Below are 18,637 nucleotides of genomic sequence, written 5' to 3' on the forward strand. Positions count from 1 at the left end.
GCTCGGATGAGTGCATACTACCTACTTATAGACAGTTTCATCCACAGCCACAGCATACAAGTCGAGCTTGGAATCATGCTTGCATTCTAGTACTGTAAGACATTGCTCTAAAACTTAATATGCTAGTAGTTGACCTCCTCGTATGGGTGTAAATCCTTTTCTCCGGATCCTCAGGATATATAACACGTATTGTATGGACGACTAGATACTCAAGTAACACACTTGGCGAAAGTTAGTTTGATATCTTTGACTGGAAACTTGATTTTGCTATCCTTTAGGAAAGGGCGCGCACCAAATTGCTGCTAGGTTCACATTTTAAAGGGTATGATAGTTCAATATCCACGGACAATTCACCCATACAAGGATTCTGCTACTCCTTCACGAAGAGAAGGATCAAGTATAACTTGGAGGCCAAGCTCGGGATCATGTCACTGGACATTAATTTGAGAGACAGCTCCCACAAACCAGCAAGCCCATGAGTGAACCAACTTGTCGACCTTTGTACCATGTACATATCTGAATCGGGTCTCATGGTGATCCATTTCTCTTGTTTTCAGCCCCCATGATTGAGATGATTATGGCGTTAAAGATATCTATGGTGGAACGAAGAATGACATCAATACTAGGTAGGTATCATCATCAAATCTTGTTTTCATGCTTCTGGAAACATTCACTTCAAAGACCATTCAGAGATTAGCAAGAGGAATCTTTTCTAGGGCGAAATGACGCTCCGCTGGCCCTTCGGGGACCACTGCCGTGGAGGCAGACTATTGAGACCTGGTTAAGAAAGATGCTCTTCATCTTTGTGTGGATTCCTAAGAAACGGCGCCAGCTATATCTGGTATTGGCACTCGAACCTGATTTTTGTTGGACATAATTCACTGCCCAGGTGAACTGCGACCGGATATGATATGATGAGAAAGAAGTGAATTTATTCTATGTGGCTAGCGATGTTCTGAGTGAGATATCTGCTTTCCATTGAGTATCAATGTCGAGAGCTTTATCAGACCATACCTACATATTTCCTTTGAAATAGACTTGCTACTGTTGGACTGGATCAGAGATACATCAACTGTACCTATCTACCTAGTAGGTACTGGTATGCTATCTTTGAGAGCTTGAAAAGTTTCTACTACGACATTTTAATGTTTGCTTCGAGTATGCCCAGTTGCCAATTAAGGAAAAAGAATTTCAACCAATCAAGGTATACTTCACTCTAGCAAGAAGCTGAGATTACATAATTCCTAGATAAAATTAGCCAATCTAAGTAATATTTCTTTCAATATTTCTTCTATTGCTGCTAAGAATTCACCTCACAATTGATTTCGGCAAAGTCCTTCGGACCGAAGCAAAGTGACAGCCTTCTTCCGTTAAATATCACCTCAGTTCTCAAAATATCAACCTTCTCCTCTCAATCTTTCTCTCAACCAAAATATTAACACGCAAGATAAACAAAAATCGTCGAATTGTTGATCAATTTGACATACCACATTCGTTTTTGAGTCCATCCAATTATTCAAATACTCTCATTGTCGTCTTTATATCTTCCCCTCCTCTCTTCTCAATCTCTGAAGGACCCAAAAGTACTTTCACTTCCCCCAAAACACAAAGTCTTCTCAAAAGCTTCCTTCGACGATACTTAACTTCGTATCCTCCGTCAAAAAATAGAAAGAACTCTCTTGGATTCATTACAATCATCAAAATGAAACTCCTTTTCAGTATTCCAGTCTTTGTCTCTGCGCTGGTTGCTGAGGCTACTACTGGTGGAGATGCAGGTAAATGTCACGTTCCGCTCTTCAGAATATCAACTCGACAGAATAATTTCTAACCTCAATTCATACAATATAGTCAATAATCAAGTCCACAATGAGGCTCGAATCATATCAAACGGAGGTGTTGATCTACCAGGGACTTCACTTGTCACCGTCAATAATGTTGTTGTCGCATCAACATTATCTTCTGCCTTCGGCGACTCCTCTGCAGCTGCATCAAGTCTTTCTGATAATTTCCCCCCTGTTAGCCCTGGTCATACAAATGTTCGCAGCAGCGCCTATGAGTCTACAACTGTTGTTCTCTCTACTATCACTGTAACACCACAGAAATCAGTTGATGTCACTCCTGTTACACAGGCTTCCACTTCTCCTTCTGCCATTGATAGCCAAGGGTACGTAAATCAATTAATTTTCATGTACTGTACTAACGAAACATAGCGCTGCTCTTGTTTCTCCAACCAATTCTGGTGCTGCGATTACATCTACCCGGTACGTATTCAACAACCATTGACAATTTAATGGATGGGAGTTGATTTATTTCTTAGATCTCCGGCCACTTCCGATATTACTAAGCCAATAGTATTGGTGATATCTAGCTTGGAGCCAGAGCCATCTTCTTCAGCTGCCACTATCGCTCCACCTTCGTCAACTCTCCAATCCTCTGCTGTTCAATCATCTATTGTTGAATCTTCTGCAGCTCCAACATTAACCGCTGAATCCACTCCAGATAACCAATACACTTTTTCAGCCTTTACTGAATCTTCGGCCGTTCTATCCACTGCTATTCCATCATTGCCTTCGCAATCTTTGACAATTCAACCAACACCACTTCAATCATCTGCAGCTCAAACATTGACAGAAAGCGGTACCAGTCAAGTTTCGATTGCTTCAAGCCTTCCAACAATCGTTACCAGCGATGCCCCATTTCTCAAGGGCACTGCTTCAACTGTTCAATCATTGAGTAAGTCTGTGACTTACCCAAACCATACGATTGGTTCAGTTTCTTCGACATCCAGTCTATCTACCTCTGCTACCTCTATTATTGTCGGAACACCAACAAGCAACCCTGCAAGCATTCCTACAATTACTCCACCATCTCCACCATATAAAAATGGGACAAGTACTCCAGCACCAGACAACATTGGCACAACCTCAACCTCAGCTACAAGCACAACTACAATCACTTCAACAACAACTAGTACCGGTACTGTTACTACGACCATCACAAGATCATCTGCTAATTTTACTTCTCAAAGCATTATTGGCAAATTTCCTGACACTGATGGTCCATCCCCGGCTGCGCCCACTACAGAAACCTTCACTTCTGGTGGACGCACTTGGACTACAACTGAGACTGGTCCTCCAAGTACTGTTACTGCTTCCCTCATGTTGAATCCGTCATATTCTGCTTCTAGTAATGGTGGTGTTGTTTCTTCTAATGGTGCTGCGCTATCTTCAGGAGCTTGCACTTGCCCCTCCCAAGTCACGGTCACTGTTACCGCAACACCATTTGTTATTACAGGAGGTACACTTACAGCTACTGGTTCATTAATTGCATCATCTGCCAACTCCCCAGAGAAATCTAGCGGCTCTTCATTACTGAAAGCATACTACCCCTCAGCACAAGCATCGTGGACTACACACAGTATTCCTGGATTCATCGGTGTTACCATTCCAAGCGGAGGCATGTCCTATCCTCCTGAAGCATCGGCTACTTACTCACTTTCTACTGCCTCCACCAATTCCCCTTCCCTCTCCCACACTCATCCATACATGAGTATAGAACCCACACCGAATCTCAGCGCCTTCTCCAACTACTCCACAGCCACTACCGGTAGTCTCTTAGGCACAGCAGTAGGAACGGGCGTCGGCACAGCCATTACTACAAAACCATCAGTTGGCCTTCCACCAGCCGCTTCAGTCACTCCGACCATTTACACTGGCAACGCTGACGTCAATGTCGCCGGCACCGAATCCGTCGCCTTAATCGTCGGTTTCGTCGCTCTTGTTCTTCTTTTCTAATCTTTAAAATACTTTATTTGAAGAGAAGAACAGTCGAACCTTGTTGTAGAACAACTAGATGAATCGAAAATATGGTGTGGCGATGTGTTACAAATTTCAAAGTGGTGGATATCCAGAAATGAGGAAATTGCATTTATTTATTTACTTGCTCTTTCTTGCATCTTTCTTTTACATATCTGACTACATGCCTTTAGGATTTTTCGTCGGAGGATAGGATGGATAGGGTTTGCAGGATGATCTTGCCAACGGCGTACAGATTAGGATTTTAGAGGCTCAGATTACTTTCTCTTATTTAGTTAGTCTTTATGAATCGACGATTTCATGAACCGTAGAAAATACATCGATATAAAGTGCATGTGAGTACAAGATTATGTGATGATACTTTATACATATGGCCACTAAGAGAGAAACTACTTCATGAATTTTGTTCCCGAGCTGATTCATTTTACTTAAATGTGATGTAGAGAAGGAATATGACATAGATAGATATCACTCTTCGTGAATGTGTGTTACGCAAATTTTGAAATTCAAGATTGACAAATATGGGACTGACTTTCGGACGACTCTGGCTATCCACTATCATAATGCTCATGTAGTTTGAATTATCTCCTAATCATGATGCTCTGGCCTGCTTTATATCAACACTCAGATTCTTGGAGTGTTCAACACAAATTTCAGAAGAAGTATCGGAATTGGGACTCAGGTGGACGTAATGTACACTTACATCTGTTTGATCTACCATCATTCGAGGTGCTTTTTTCAAGTATCATAGAAGGATTTTAATAATTTGCATTAAAGAATCGAACTGATCAGGAAAGATCATGTAAGAGCTGATCTTCAATCACCCAATCAATCTTGATTCATTCAATCACTGCTAGCTGGAGATTCTTGCAACGGATAACAATAGGCCGCCCCAGAGAAAACTATTCATGTAGACTCAGTTATCTCGATGTTCTCAATATCTATAATGATACTACAACTTTGAGAGACATGTGCAAAATGTGGTATTATTTCAGTCTCTTGGAGTGACTTAAAACATACTACTATCGAACATTTCAATGTCCAGCTGGAGATAATCTAGATATCTCAAAGATTTAAGACTGCAATGTTGATATATATGAGATAGTGTTTCTGTCGAATGCGCCAATAATCTTAACATCTCTTGCAAATACGCGAACCACCGTGACGTGACTCTTGACGGGCATGAGATCACACTTTTACCAGACCTTAGAGTGGGCAAAAATTCGACAGGTTGTATGTCCTATCATCAGATTACAAGCTCCCGTGGAATATATAAGTAGCTTCCGACGCCCAAGAGAATGTCATTGTCTGGGACCTGCCGAACATGTAGAAAGATGAAGAAATCGCCAAGGTTCAACGTCGTCTAGATCTATGCTGGTAGTAAGGTTACCTTCCACTTTCACTTTGATAAAGACCACTCGTATTTGATCCTTTCATATGACTGAATATACGTAGCATTCAATATAAAAAGTAAGTCAATACCAGAGAATTGCTACACAGAAATGAAATTTGATTGTGGTTATGGTTGTGGTTAATGTTAATGTTATGGTCATGGTCAATTTATCAATTTCTCGCCAAACCTTGGAAGTCATTTTACTCGAAACTAGCGGCCGCATGTGGGGTTCAAAGCAGGTCCCAACCTAAATTAACGATTGAGCGCCCGCGACGTCACTTTTTTTCCTCCAATCAACTGGAAAAAGTTGATGATGCATGGCATTGGCATTGGCATGGCATTCTTAACTTCTCAATCTTTTCACTCAATTACCACATTATTATAAATTCCTAATTACGACCCTATGAAATTCTTTTCTTGTATAATCATTGTTCTCTCATCATGGTAGCATCCTCATCCTCGTATACCAAACTCGAATCCGATCCTCCTACAAAACCAAGTCTACCATGGCGATTCAGCTCGAGCCTGATTATGGGCGTCACAGGCGCGATATCCCGATTCTTTTACTATGGTCTGAATAATGTTGAGGCTATTGGGCTAGAAGGATTCAAGGCCACTCTCGATAGACGAAAGAACCCCGAGGAGAGAGAAAGAGGCTTGATTACTGTCTCGAATCATGTCAGCGTCTTGGATGATCCATTAATATGGGGTGTATTGCCCCTCAAATATGGCTTCAACCCCTCTAATCACAGATGGAGTCTTGGTAGCTATGATATCTGCTTCGAGAACAAGTCTGCGAACCCACCAATCATCTGCCATTCCTATTATTGATTGTTCTACAGAGTACTCTCCGCGTTCTTCACCTTGGGCCAAGTTTTACCTACACATAGAGGCGCGTACTCCGAGCATGGCGGTCTCTTTCAGCCTACAATTGCACAAGCCATACGAATGCTTTCCGCGCAGCCTTTTACTACACGTTACGAACCACCGATACAAAAACCAAAGAAGAAAATCTCCATGCGACCGAAAGATCCTGATATTGTCGATCCTTTCTCTTCCGGCGGCCTTACATTTACTACAAATGGCATAGATGTATTTCCTGCACCCTCTGCATATACCTCACGAAAACATAGTTGGATACACATATTTCCTGAAGGACGAGTACACCAGCATCCAAATAAGACGCTACGTTATTTCAAATGGGGAGTCTCGCGACTTATTCTTGAGAGCGAACCTTTACCTGAGATAGTTCCCATTTTCATTGACGGAAACCAAGACATAATGCACGAATCGAGAGAGTTCCCGCGCTTCCTTCCTCGTGTCGGTAGGAACGTCCGAATTGCTTTTGGAGAATCAATCGATGGAGAGCGCATTTTCGGAGACCTTCGCCTTCGCTGGCAAAAGCTCGTCCAATTGCAAAAGGAGGCCCTAAGGAGGAAGGGGCTTGACGATAACATCGAGATGGGTGAACTTACAGAAGGTCTTAAATACTACAAAGAGGCAGTTGCGTTACGGGAGGAAGTTACGAACAGAGTTAGGCAGGAAGTGCTCAAAGTAAGAAGGAGCTTAGGATATGAAGATGAAGATCCTAAGCAGGGTTTGGTCGAGACTTGGATCTCAGAAGGTAGGAGCGATGGCAAGAAAAAGAAAGATGGCAGTTGGGTTGGAGACACATGATGAGAAACAATTATAGACCTAATGAATATTGATGAATCCCTTTGCGCCTGCCTGTTAGATGTGACTTTGAATGGTCCAAACTGATTGGCATGTTTGAGCTACTGGTTTGTGGATGTTCTGAAAGTGTGATAGGATAGTAGATGCAAAATTTTCTATTACGTTCTCATTATATATTATCCTTCCAACAGCGGGAATATTCAAAGTATCGGTAAGAGAATATCCCTGGGATGTGATTTAGACTACAAAGATAGGTTCTTGCAACTCGAGTTCAACCTAATTGACAGGCTGTCCCTCAATAACCGTCTCCGCATATTGAAATTCGTTTGGTGGTTTGACACAAATCTTCCACTCAACCTCCACGTCTCGTTCAACATATTTCTTTCAATGCTTCCAATCTGACCTAATTCCACGAACTGCCGGTAGAATAATCTTCATGACTTCGAATCCATTTTTCTTCGCCAGACTTTCCTCATAAAACAAAAAGAAATTTATGCAACACGGGAACATTTTATGATGCCCAACTCTTTGGCAACCGACAGACTATTCGTATGCCAGCGTCGATTGACGATAGACCACTTGAACGTACAGATGGGCCTAGAATCAAAACGACGTCCGAAATCACCTGCAAACGCTCCGTTCCCAGCGAAGCATATATTATCTCCCCTTCAAATGGAACTTTTCCATTCGACAAGATATACATCCCGCGACACGAATTCAAATACCTGCCAATCTGCATCCAAAAGAATCCTTGTGTCGTGGAACGAAGCATACGATAGAAGATGCTTTCAGTCACGTTGTCTCGCTAATCTTGATTTCTCGAAACATCCCCTGCCAAGCATTCCAACCGCAGCCACCACAGAATGAAAACGACCTCTCACTCACACCCACGAACATTAGATAGTTGCAAGCGGAAACCTGCAAAACTATATAATAATGATCAGGAGAAGATTGATGTAAAAAGTTGAAAAATATCAATGTGTGAAAAGATGCCACCAATATCCTGCACAATGCTATCCCTCCTCTTGTCACTGTTTTCCCTGCTCTCCCTCGCCACAAGCCACACCCTCACATTCCAAAACCTCTTTTCCTCTCCGCGCCTCCTGATCTTCACACCCAATAGCGGCAGCTATTCTATCCCGCCCCAAACAATAGCGGCGTCTCAACATCTTTCACTCTCGGTCCCTGACTGGAGCGGCAATTTCAAAGCTGTAGACCCTGATCTCTATGAGATAGAAAACCCAGGACCGGAAAAATACATTTTGGGCGAAGTATGTTTTGCTTGTTGGCAGGATATCACGTTTTTTGACGTCAGTGCGATTTGGAATTGTTGTGATAACGAGGGTGTGCATTGGATGTGGGGATATGATGATGATAGAAATGGGACTGGGGAGGGAGAGCACGAGTCGACGAGAGAGGCTGTGATTGAGGGAGATGTATCTGGATGTGAGAAGTTTCCATGTGAGGGGGTTTACAATGAGAGTGATGATGTGCAGACGAAGACGATGATGAAAGATGCAATTTGGGTTGTTTTGGGGCCGTAGGTGAACACAAGAACGAGCAGAAAAGAGCTTAGCACATTGCGGGTGTTATTGCTTGAGTCAAAATTGGATTTCGAATAGATGGAAACAAGAATAAGCCGTTTGGGAGTCCTGGCAACGAGCTTGTATGACTAAGTGGCAGAAAGAATCGAGATAGTTTATAAGAGATGGTAGTAACTACCACAGGTTATCGATTTCCTTCACTATGTACACGAATATCCACTCCAGATTTACCATACAATTGCTTGGCGATCAGATGCCTCTGTAAACGGCCCAACATTCTTTCCTCCAATGGTCTTTCTTTCGTGCAATCGCGTAATATCAATCTGAGCCTTGCCAAAGTGCTTCAGACGATCGTAGTGGCAGGTCCGGTAACATCTGTTACGCCATCGTCACCGTCGAGTGCTCGGTCTGCGCTAAGAGCTGATTTCGCATTCGAACTAGAAACAGAATTGTGAGCTCTGTGCAGGTGTAATAGAAGGCAAGGGAGGTGATGCGTAAGTGCCGTTCTTGATTGGATCTTACATTTTATGCGCCTGGTAGTTTCATATGTTAGCTGTGATCGGAAGAGGAGTGTTCGAAGGTGAAATCAAAGATAGTAGAGAGAACAGGGAGAAGCAAATATTCTACGATGTACTTACAAAAATATTGACAAGTCGCATAGTGACGAAAATCATTACAAACATGAGGAGGAAAACAAAACAGAGAAGCATTGCTACGATTTGATTTTTCTGCATATTGTCGTGGATGAAGAGATAATAGCTTTGTTGGCAGGAAATTTTCGTGGCTGGTGAATTCGTCGATGATGAAGGATCTAATGGAAATTCAACGTTGGGAAGTTTAAAATTTGAGCCATTGAAGCAGGACTTACTTGGATGCTTTGGATATGTTGGAATACAATTGACAGAGGGGTGAAAGTACTCAACAATTGTTTTCAAAAGGTTTGACAATTTTGAGTTGGCTTTATTCAGTGGTTGCTGGGGGTCACATATTTTGGTGCGAGTTGTTTATATTTACTTCTATAGATCAGACGATATTGAGATAAGGCTAGTCATAAGCCTCGTCATCTTCTGTGAAGGAGTGAAGTTTGGTTCTCGCTAACTTCCGACAGAAGGATTGGGTGAATATCATTCTTTTTCCCAAGGTCTTTGAAAATACTCAATGCTTCGCCGATCTCATTCTGGCTGAGAATCCGTGACATGTTTTCGGAGAGTGTGTTTTTGCTCTCAAGAAGAACTTTTGCACCGAGAAGGATTCTTATACATGATGCAAACATACTTGGCTTTGATGTCCATCCAAGAGGTCCATCACCTTTCTCCATAATTATGTTGAGCTGTCGCAGTGCATCCAGAATCCATTTAGCAAGATGGCTATATTGTTGCCATTGATACTCCCCGGATTTCTCGGTCTGAAGAATCTCGAGGACCTTTGAAAGAACATTACTCCAGAGTTTGGCTTCTCTGACTTCATCAATGAAGAGATTTTGTTCTTCTTCAACAAACAGAGCATCATCTTGTTTCATTGCTGCTGCAAGTTGGTCTTCAGGCGAACATAATCCAGCATAGGCTCCATGAAATATGAACTCATCACTACCTGTGATACGGCAGATGACATTCCAGCCGAACATTTGATCTTGTGGATATTTAAGTCTCAGCCATTCTGCGAACTCCTCACATGCAGCCAACGGAATTAGAGGCTTGCCTACAATAGAAGAGACGATTTGTGCTCCAAGTTCGCGCACTTCATCGTCATCATCATTGAGGGTGTCGTAAAGGGCGATGAGGCATGGAAGTACCTCAGAGCCCCACTTGAACTCATCCGGTAAGCAGGCAAAGAAGTAGGAAAATCCTTTTACGGCAGCAAAACGGGTGTCAAAGTCCTGTTATGAGTTAGCAATATTTAAAGATAGTTCGTGGATGGGAAAAGTCTCACGTTGTGTGACTTTCCAGCTTCACTCAAATTTTCTGCTCTTGCCATGAAGTTTATCTGGGCGTTGACATCGCCCTTGGACTTCAGCCAATTAAACAACATGAAGGTACCGCTTGTTCTCATCAAAGCGTGAGCCAAATGCGGTCCAGACTTACTATTTTCAGAGCCCATGAAATGAGCAATTTCTCCAATGTCAAGAATGTATTGATCCACATCGCATTGCTTGATACTATTGAGCATTTTCGAGTATATGTCGTATGCGCTAGGCTCAACTTTCTGCAAGTCCGCTGGGCTTACAATCACTGCATCTAAGAGCGCCTCCAAAACCATAATGTTTTGATTTCTCCAGGCCTGTAGCACGCATTCCAAGGATGCGGTAGCTGTATCAAGATCTATATCGCAATAGTCGTTCAAAGCCTTCTTAAGAGATTGTATATCTTTGGTCAATGCAGATATATATACAGCTTCCCGGGCGGTCGCTTGATGTAACAAAGCGCCTCCTACTCGACTTTTCTCGTAAGAAAGATCAGTATTAACTTTGGAGTAGCTACAGTCATCACCATTCAACAACAAATTATGTGAATCATGGTTATCGATGAGTTTTTCTCGAGCATCATTGTTTAAAGTGGAGGCTGGAAGAGCGAGGAGGATTTGGTAAATGAGATTTTTGAACTCGATGTATGTCGCCAAAGTCTCTGGACACTGACCAAGGTGACTCAACGCCTCAATATTATCTTTCAGACAGATAAGGTCTTGAACGCCTAAATTTTGCAATTAGGATTAAGAAATAAAAGCGAGTCTTCAAAACTTACTTGGAGGGATCGAGAACACAGCAAGACGGCGTTCCAGCACAAAATTGGTCGTCATTAAAACTCCATGGGTATAATTAGTGGATGGATTCGATATTCTGAGGAGTTTCTGTAGATCAGGTAGCCACTCATCGTGAAGCATAAATGTACACATAGTACGGGCTGCTAGTTCTCTAGTATGCCAGTACTTGCTTCCCAAATGTATGGATACCCTTTCCTTGATTTCGTTGCGAAGTAAAACTGGTGGACCAGCACGACGAATGATATCCAACGAGGGAAAGACTGACTCTACAGCGCCAATCGCAGGGGTATTAGTATCCTCCTTGCTTTGAGTCTCTTTGTTTAATAATTTTAGCAAGATTTCAGGCAGCTCTGGGTATTTTTCGTATGAAAGTTTCGTCGAACGCCCATCCCAGCCAGCTTCGATAGAAGCTTTGTTTTCGTTGGTACCAAACAGACAGTCAATAATACTTCTTAACAGTAATAAACCGCAATTTCTGATTGCCCAACTGTTTCAATTCAATTAGCACATAGTCAGTCTGTGGACATTGGTATCATACATCTCAGAAGTCAAGCTGTCCGCAGCGAGTTGTAAACAGTCCGGGATATGTTTATCTGATCTCTTGCCCAATGTAGAGCTTTTGAATATCTCCTTTACACAGTTCATTGCATGCACTTGAGGTAGATTCGTTTCATCGGTCTCAGATAATGTAACAGGGCGCCCAGCCAAAGATTTCAGCTCTGCCATTACATCTTCGAAAGCTGGACTTTTACTGTTTGCGGATAGTATTCCAGTAACTAGGGCGGGAATTCCTGCAGATCTGCGTGTTGTAGATGCTTGTTCGAAAATGCATTTTAGTGCGCCCTAATCATTAGTTTGACGGTAGCTAAGGTAAACAAAGGGGAATCACGTACCTTGTACCAGATTTCAAGCAATTCGCTCGAGTTATGGCATTGTGAAAGCTGACAGCATCTAGCAAATGTCAAGGAGACTGTGGAGAAGGCACCACGATGTCGAAGGCTAGATAGTTGTTCGAAAGTCAAGTTTCCCACTTTTTTGAAGAGTTCTGGATCCATCACTGAAGACCCGTCATGACGGCGATCTTTTGCTCTTGTAACAACAGTCCTCATCAGGTTACTATGCATAGATTAGCGCCCCAATAGTCTATAATCTGGTGTCATGGTGCGGTACCTAGATTCATGAATTGCCCTAAAGCTGTAGCTCAACACATCCTTAGTATCAATGGATTCTACATCGTCAACTTCCTCAGGAATGTGGCCTTCTGGTGAATCATTACATAGTATGTCTTTTACAGCCTGCCATATGCTGTAACAACTTGCAACAATGCGATTTTGTAGGTCTTCCCATGATTTTCGAATCTCAGCAGTTTCCTGATCCTTGGAATCATCTTGAGAGAAGTCGATTTCTTCCCAAATATAGCTTGATATCAACAGTCAGCCTAATACCTGATGGTTATCAAGGAAATTTACCTTATGGTTGAAAAGTCGCTATGAATTGGAGCAACATGAACAGCTTCGCCCAAATCTCTTTGGGCCATCACTATCTTTTTCTCTAGGCCAACGATGAGGCCTTCGACAAGACTCAGACGTCCCTTGACGTCCGAAAAACCATATAGAATCTGGTAAGACCGTGCAACTCCATCCGCAAAGTCCGCGCGACCTGTACGCTTTGCAAAACCCTCAGCACGATCAATAAATTCCAATAAAACGTCAAAGTCTGCAGAAGTCTGTGACTTTGAGGATCGAAAATTAAGGGGACCGGCCAATTTCAATATCGAAGTGGCTCCGCTTCTGACATCCTCAAATGGATCCATTAGCAGATCAAGAAATAGTCGTATAGACTCTGAGTTGAAGATGCTTAGAGTATGAGCCCATACAGTGGCGTCAGGCGTAGTCGTCAACTTTTGATCTTCAGATGAACGCTCCTCCAAACCAGAACGTAACAGCAAAGAGATCGCCCTTAAAGACGTGATGTGTCGTTGGTAGGATGCAGTAGGCACAAGCTCCCCTTGCAAGAATTCCAGAAACCAAGTAAGGAAGCTCTCATGCTCGTTAAGTAGTTGTTGCGCATCCGAACGATCCTTCTGACGGTCTTGAATTATCATGCGATCAATCTCTCTTACAAGGTAAGCGGTTGCGCCCTTGATACGTTCTATCAAATGCTTGGTATTGCTTAAAACGTCATTGCGAAATTTTGCATCTGTGTCTGCGTAGAGATGAGCCATATTTCTCTGTAAAAAAGTGAGCGCTGCCGGGCTAAAGGGCCTAATTGATGATGCGGACGATACTAGGACTGAAAACGCTAAGGATCGAACGGTATCGGAAGGATGAGTCAATAATGGGCCAATAGTATCTTCGTGTAGGATTATGCAGCCCGTATTTTTCTTTGGGGCCTTTAGAAATGATGTGACATCTGGTACAGTTAAAATACTCCATTAGGTGAAAACGGAAGGGCAACTTACTAGAATCCTCGACTAAGCCGGCTTTCTTCCCAACTTCTATAGCTGACAAATGAACCAGCGATTCAGATTCCATGTCTTGTCCCTCCATATTTAAAGGCCCTTTTTGGTTAAGATCCTGCAAGAAGGTCAAAGAACCCACGCGATCGAGCTTGAAAAGAGGGGGGAGAAGATAGTTCTTGATGTTCTCAAGAGCATCAGGGTTTTGCCTAAGACCTTCACTGATCCAACGTTGCCATAGTCTAGTGTGGTCTTTAGTTTCGTCACTCTGATATTGAGTAGCGAGTTCCTTCGATACTTTAAAAAGGGAAACCAAGAACTTTCCCGCGGAGGGCGAGACGTCCTGTAGGTTCATCCATTGAAATGTTTCGGAAACTATACTATCAAGTGTGGAAGCAGTGCTAGAATCAATGTCAGTCTTTGAATGTTCCATATTGTATCAAACAATGGAGAAATAACTTCACGGAATGACTGGAGTTTTTGTCTATAGACATGGGTGTCGCGATGCTTTGAACGCCAAACACACATTTCTAGAGTTCAATTGCGATTTCCACGTTCAACTGTCAGGATCAATGAGTGGATCACTTACTTATCTAGCTCGTTCAGAAGAGAAGACTTATTTCTAGGAGTAGCGAGATCGTCGATGCTTATTATACCTTTTCCTACTAAGTGCTCCAAAATCTTGAAGGCAGGTTTGACCAGGGGTTGAGAAGCTTGATGACTGATGATGGAGAGCAATCTTTCTACAATAATTCCCACCAAAGACTTCGAGACAGACTTATTGGGGTGAGTTTTGAGAAGAGATGTCAACAGATCGAGAATCTGACGCATGGATCGGTGCTGATTTTTCTCGTTCCATTCCAGGTAGAAATTGAACAAGTCTAGACAAGTTTTCTCGGAATATGCGGCTTCCTTGAGAAGAGATGATTGCGAGGCTCTACACTGTTCGATAAAATGACACAGTTTGATGCATGCGTTCCCGGAAGCCTGCGATATCACATAGTCAGTATGAAAGGTCCGGACGTCTTGTACTTTGAAACGGCGCGATGCAATCAGAAAAGACTGTAGCTAAAGCAGAGAAGAGCATCCGAAGAGAGTGGAGTATTGGAATGAATCTGAGAGTTGAGATTTTGGACTGAACATTGAGGCCGAATTGGATATTTAAATCACGGCAAACATTGAAACAGCGCTGGACAACAAAGCGAGGCTGATCTTTAAAGTATAGCAGGGCATTGAAAAGCAATGTATCTGAAATCGAAATGGGATTGGAACATCAGACTGAATACAACGTTGAGAATACAACAGGAACCAGAAAGAAAGCTAGTCATTGAATAGTAGAAATTGCCTACATGTCGCGGCTGGGCAGCTTTTTCCAAAAACTCATCCAGGCTAGTTCTCGCAAGTCTAGAAACATGATTAGTAAATTGGCCAATTAAAAAAGATGTTGCAACATTACTGTAATTGGTTTGATTCAGGTTGATTTTCGATCCATTTGGGTAAAAGTCGTTCATCTGTTGGAGCTTCGGTACCAGGTACTATTGAAGACATTGTGTCGTTTGAGTGGTCGAGCGACCAACAAGCAATCCTCAATCCTCAATCCTCGCTTCAGGTGGGGGAGGGGGAATGATTTCGAATACCGAGCGAGTCTTCTCCTCTCAGAACGCTGTCAAAATGTCCAGTCCAAAAATGAATGAAAATTATATGAAGGTCCAAAACTGCATATATAATACAAGATTGGAATAACCAAATAAGATGACCCCTTATGGCTCACGAATGAATCTTAACGTACATGTAATTTGATCTGAACTACTCGTACAACCATAAAAAGTTTGATGGTGGGTGAAATTAATTATATTTTGCACGTGAGCTTGGTGTGCACGGACCCATCGTCATAATCGATCAAGGAACTAAATTTTTGAATTTGAAAATGTAAGATACATTCAGTACTCGGAAGAATTTTGATATTACATATTATCAACCAACAACCCAAACTCACGGTAATCGTGCCGATATTAATTTCATTCCCGGCGTTCTCGCAAATCAATTCCGAATATGTCATTCTGGGACAAGTTGACAGGGCGAAAGCCATCAAAGGATGCTTCTAGTGGCGGATCAACAACCTCGAATACACCAACAGACACATTCACACCTACACCTTTTAACCCACAAGAAGGGCAAGATGTCAGCTCTTTTCTTACAGGGCCAGAACTCGTAGATCCTTCACAACTCCATCCTATGGCAGGTCTGAATCAGCAGACTTTAGATTACCTATCTCTTGAAGAATCCGCCCTCTCGGACCTTCCAGGATCGCAGTCTGCTTTACCCTCTAGAGGCTGGTCAGACGATTTGTGTTATGGTACCGGTGTGACATATTTGACGGCGCTGACTGTGGGGGGTGCTTGGGGACTACAAGAGGGTTTGAGGAGGTCTGCGACACAACCGCCAAAGTTGCGATTGAACTCGGTGCTGAACGCTGTTACGAGACGTGGGCCATTCTTGGGAAATTCCGCAGGAGTAATTGCTATGGTTTACAATGGTTTTAATTCTTTTATTGGACATATGAGGGGTAGACATGACTCTGCGAATAGTGTTCTAGCAGGTGCGCTCAGTGGGATGATCTTCAAAAGTACAAGAGGAGTTCGACCTATGATGATTTCCGGTGGAATTGTGGCTTCTGTAGCCGGCGCATGGGCAGTAAGTAGACATTTGAACTTGTCCCCTTGATTTAAGTGTACTGACAATACTTTCAAGGTTGCAAGAAAAGCCGTATTCTAAATGACTAAATGACGACAAAACCCCTCTTCCATGACGAAACTCCGACCTTATGATTTCAAGATCCGCACACCAGCGAACCTCCTCCATTACTCTAAATAGAACCAGGTTTCTTTAGCGTATTAGCACATATTGATTTGTGCTTTGTCATTATAATAGATTTTGTTAATTGGCGCGGGTTGCATTAGCGGGTTCATCTCTCCTCTTTACCCCAGAAGGGCAATATGTAACATAGATGGGAAAGGTATGGGGAGTAATTCAGAGTCATCGAATTTCAGATCTGGTGCTGATTTCTCGAGAATGTTCAAGGTTGTATTGGTTGCACCTTCCTCTTATGAGATGAACCTAGCTCACCAGAACCATTCTTTACGGTGAAAAAAGCAACAGAATCTACAATTCACAGTATTCAAACCACCTCAGGTACAGCTTTATGCATTCTTCCGTACTACATAGTTATAGCGGCTACTGCCGTAATCATATTGTGCTCAATCTTCTTCCGCTTATTACTTAAAATTTTCTTTGATATTTTCAGTCCCTCTTCTAGCAAATCTAATTTCAACCAACGCTTTGAATCAACACAGAAACAACAATCATCATCATGAATTCATTCTCCCTTATAAGATCCCCTTCGGAAAGGTCCCACTCGCCTGCTGAAGTTAAGCACATGATTTTTGTTAGTCTTTTAAAAGAAGGAAGAGGCGCTCCAAGGGGTATTCCCTCTAAGACTTTGACAAACCTTTCGATCTACGATCCCAACCCGGCTTTTATATTTGCCGCTTCTATGTCACTAGGAGAGGATGAGAGTCTACAGTCAATTGTTGAGAAAGCTGCAATAGATAATGCCAAGTGTGACAAGCTACGCGAAGATATACGCTGGTATCTAAAACACCCCGATGCTGAAAATATGAGAAAATCAGTCGAGACGCTTCTTGATGAGGACATCATGGCGAGGGGCCTTTTAAGGAAGGATCCAGACATACTCAAGAGAACAATTCTGGCAAAGGTACAAATCTCGACCTTTATTTTTGTTATTTTTAGTGTAAATTCCATACACAATCGTTATATATTGGCTAACTTTTATAAATGAAGGCTTTTCTTCTTGTGGAGGATTTCGAGCGAGAAAGACTCGACGTTGAAGCTGAGAACGAAAGTTATGATTTTGCAATTCAATTAGTGACTTTGATAAATGGCTGGGGGGAAGCTTCTCAGGTTAACTTGCTGTATTTCAAGTACAAGACATCTTTCGAAAGGTTTGAGCGTACGCTCAAGGATGAAACTCGAAGTAGCAAGATTCCACCCGGGAACATTGTATTGCCTGCTCTCTCTTGGCCGTCTTTTGGTTTTGGGGCTGAAGAATTTCAAATGTGCAATGAGAATTCCGAGAATACATCTGGTACTCAGAATGCGAATCAGAATGGCATGTTGACAGAGAGTCCAGAATTCGTTCAGAAATTCTCAGCAACAGCAGGACGAGACCACGCTGATAAGGGCTTCAATCTTGCGGATGGTCCATGGATGTACCGATTACCACATACAGGTAAAGATCCTGCTAACAAACCAGGGTGGCTACCGATCAGGGAGAAAGATGAATATATGGTTATGCTGGACGGTATCCGCCGTGTCAACTTCAAGTATGCAGAGTGGGGACAGTCAACGAAATGCAGTGTCATGATTATGCATGTAAGTACATCCCATTGATCAGCGTCCGTATCCCCAGTACTAATTATCATGTCTCAACTAGTCGTTGGATCGAGACTGTCAACAGAGATATTTTGATAGACGTGAAGAGGAGCGCGCTTACAGTGCAGAATGGGAGAAGGAACTGGAAAAGGCTGGATTTTTTGATAACGAAGATGCCATTGGTGAATACGGAGATGATTGGACTGAAAACTGGAATAAAATCAATAAGCCTCTCCCAAAGCTTATACGGAAGACGGAAGCCTAAGTGTCTGGAAAGAAAGGAAGGTAACTTGATGATTTTAGTTTGCATCGCTGGAATCGAGAGTCAGGAGTTTTTGAGGTGCAAGTCTTAATCGAATGTTTGATTGCGCGTCCATAAGTAGCAAATCCTTCTCAAGATAATCAAAGGCAATGACTTTATCACATCGCGAATTTGAAGATCTTTTGGGGGATCATTACATAGATAGCACAAATCGTTGTCGTCTCAAAGTAGCCATGTTTTGCAAGACTGTGTAGGTGTTGTCTACCATATCCAGCTTCAAGG

The 18,637-nt window shown here is 42.5% G+C and overlaps 6 protein-coding genes across 6 annotated transcripts; 4 read left to right on the forward strand and 2 right to left on the reverse strand.

The window, feature by feature from the left end:
• Window positions 1-1,702: 1,702 nt before the first annotated feature.
• EAF02_001839 (uncharacterized protein) lies at window positions 1,703-4,123 on the forward strand (the record flags this gene model as incomplete). Its single annotated transcript, XM_038897887.1, has 4 exons — window positions 1,703-1,775; window positions 1,849-2,164; window positions 2,211-2,261; window positions 2,318-4,123. The coding sequence occupies 4 exons, from the start codon at window positions 1,703-1,705 to the stop codon at window positions 3,792-3,794; spliced, it is 1,917 nt and encodes a 638-aa protein (XP_038762862.1). The 3' UTR covers window positions 3,795-4,123.
• Window positions 4,124-5,649: 1,526 nt separating this feature from the next.
• On the forward strand, window positions 5,650-6,885 carry EAF02_001840 (uncharacterized protein; the record flags this gene model as incomplete). The annotated part of the gene is made up of 2 exons (XM_038897888.1): window positions 5,650-5,999; window positions 6,051-6,885. 2 exons carry the CDS (start codon window positions 5,650-5,652, stop codon window positions 6,883-6,885), a joined length of 1,185 nt encoding a protein of 394 aa, XP_038762863.1.
• A 1,547-nt stretch (window positions 6,886-8,432) lies between these two features.
• Window positions 8,433-9,160, reverse strand: EAF02_001841 (uncharacterized protein; the record flags this gene model as incomplete). Its single annotated transcript, XM_038897889.1, has 3 exons — window positions 8,433-8,863; window positions 8,949-8,959; window positions 9,065-9,160. The coding sequence occupies 3 exons, from the start codon at window positions 9,158-9,160 to the stop codon at window positions 8,770-8,772; spliced, it is 201 nt and encodes a 66-aa protein (XP_038762864.1). The 3' UTR covers window positions 8,433-8,769.
• Window positions 9,161-9,486: 326 nt separating this feature from the next.
• Window positions 9,487-15,390, reverse strand: EAF02_001842 (uncharacterized protein; the record flags this gene model as incomplete). Its single annotated transcript, XM_038897890.1, has 11 exons — window positions 15,098-15,390; window positions 14,991-15,045; window positions 14,231-14,628; window positions 13,645-14,042; window positions 12,653-13,595; window positions 12,354-12,602; window positions 12,077-12,299; window positions 11,722-12,026; window positions 11,165-11,670; window positions 10,356-11,113; window positions 9,487-10,302 (listed from the first exon to the last, which is right to left on the reverse strand). Exons 1-11 carry the CDS (start codon window positions 15,187-15,189, stop codon window positions 9,487-9,489), a joined length of 4,743 nt encoding a protein of 1,580 aa, XP_038762865.1. The 5' UTR covers window positions 15,190-15,390.
• A 303-nt stretch (window positions 15,391-15,693) lies between these two features.
• EAF02_001843 (uncharacterized protein) lies at window positions 15,694-16,416 on the forward strand (the record flags this gene model as incomplete). The annotated part of the gene is made up of 2 exons (XM_038897891.1): window positions 15,694-16,335; window positions 16,393-16,416. The coding sequence occupies 2 exons, from the start codon at window positions 15,694-15,696 to the stop codon at window positions 16,414-16,416; spliced, it is 666 nt and encodes a 221-aa protein (XP_038762866.1).
• Window positions 16,417-17,011: 595 nt separating this feature from the next.
• Window positions 17,012-18,358, forward strand: EAF02_001844 (uncharacterized protein; the record flags this gene model as incomplete). The annotated part of the gene is made up of 3 exons (XM_038897892.1): window positions 17,012-17,416; window positions 17,503-18,093; window positions 18,155-18,358. The coding sequence occupies 3 exons, from the start codon at window positions 17,012-17,014 to the stop codon at window positions 18,356-18,358; spliced, it is 1,200 nt and encodes a 399-aa protein (XP_038762867.1).
• Between the last annotated feature and the right edge of the window lie 279 nt (window positions 18,359-18,637).

The sequence above is a fragment of the Botrytis sinoallii genome, assembly GCF_014898435.1.
Source record: "Botrytis sinoallii strain Bc 23 chromosome Unknown BSIN_002, whole genome shotgun sequence".
In the NCBI taxonomy this organism is placed as follows: Eukaryota; Fungi; Ascomycota; class Leotiomycetes; order Helotiales; family Sclerotiniaceae; genus Botrytis; species Botrytis sinoallii.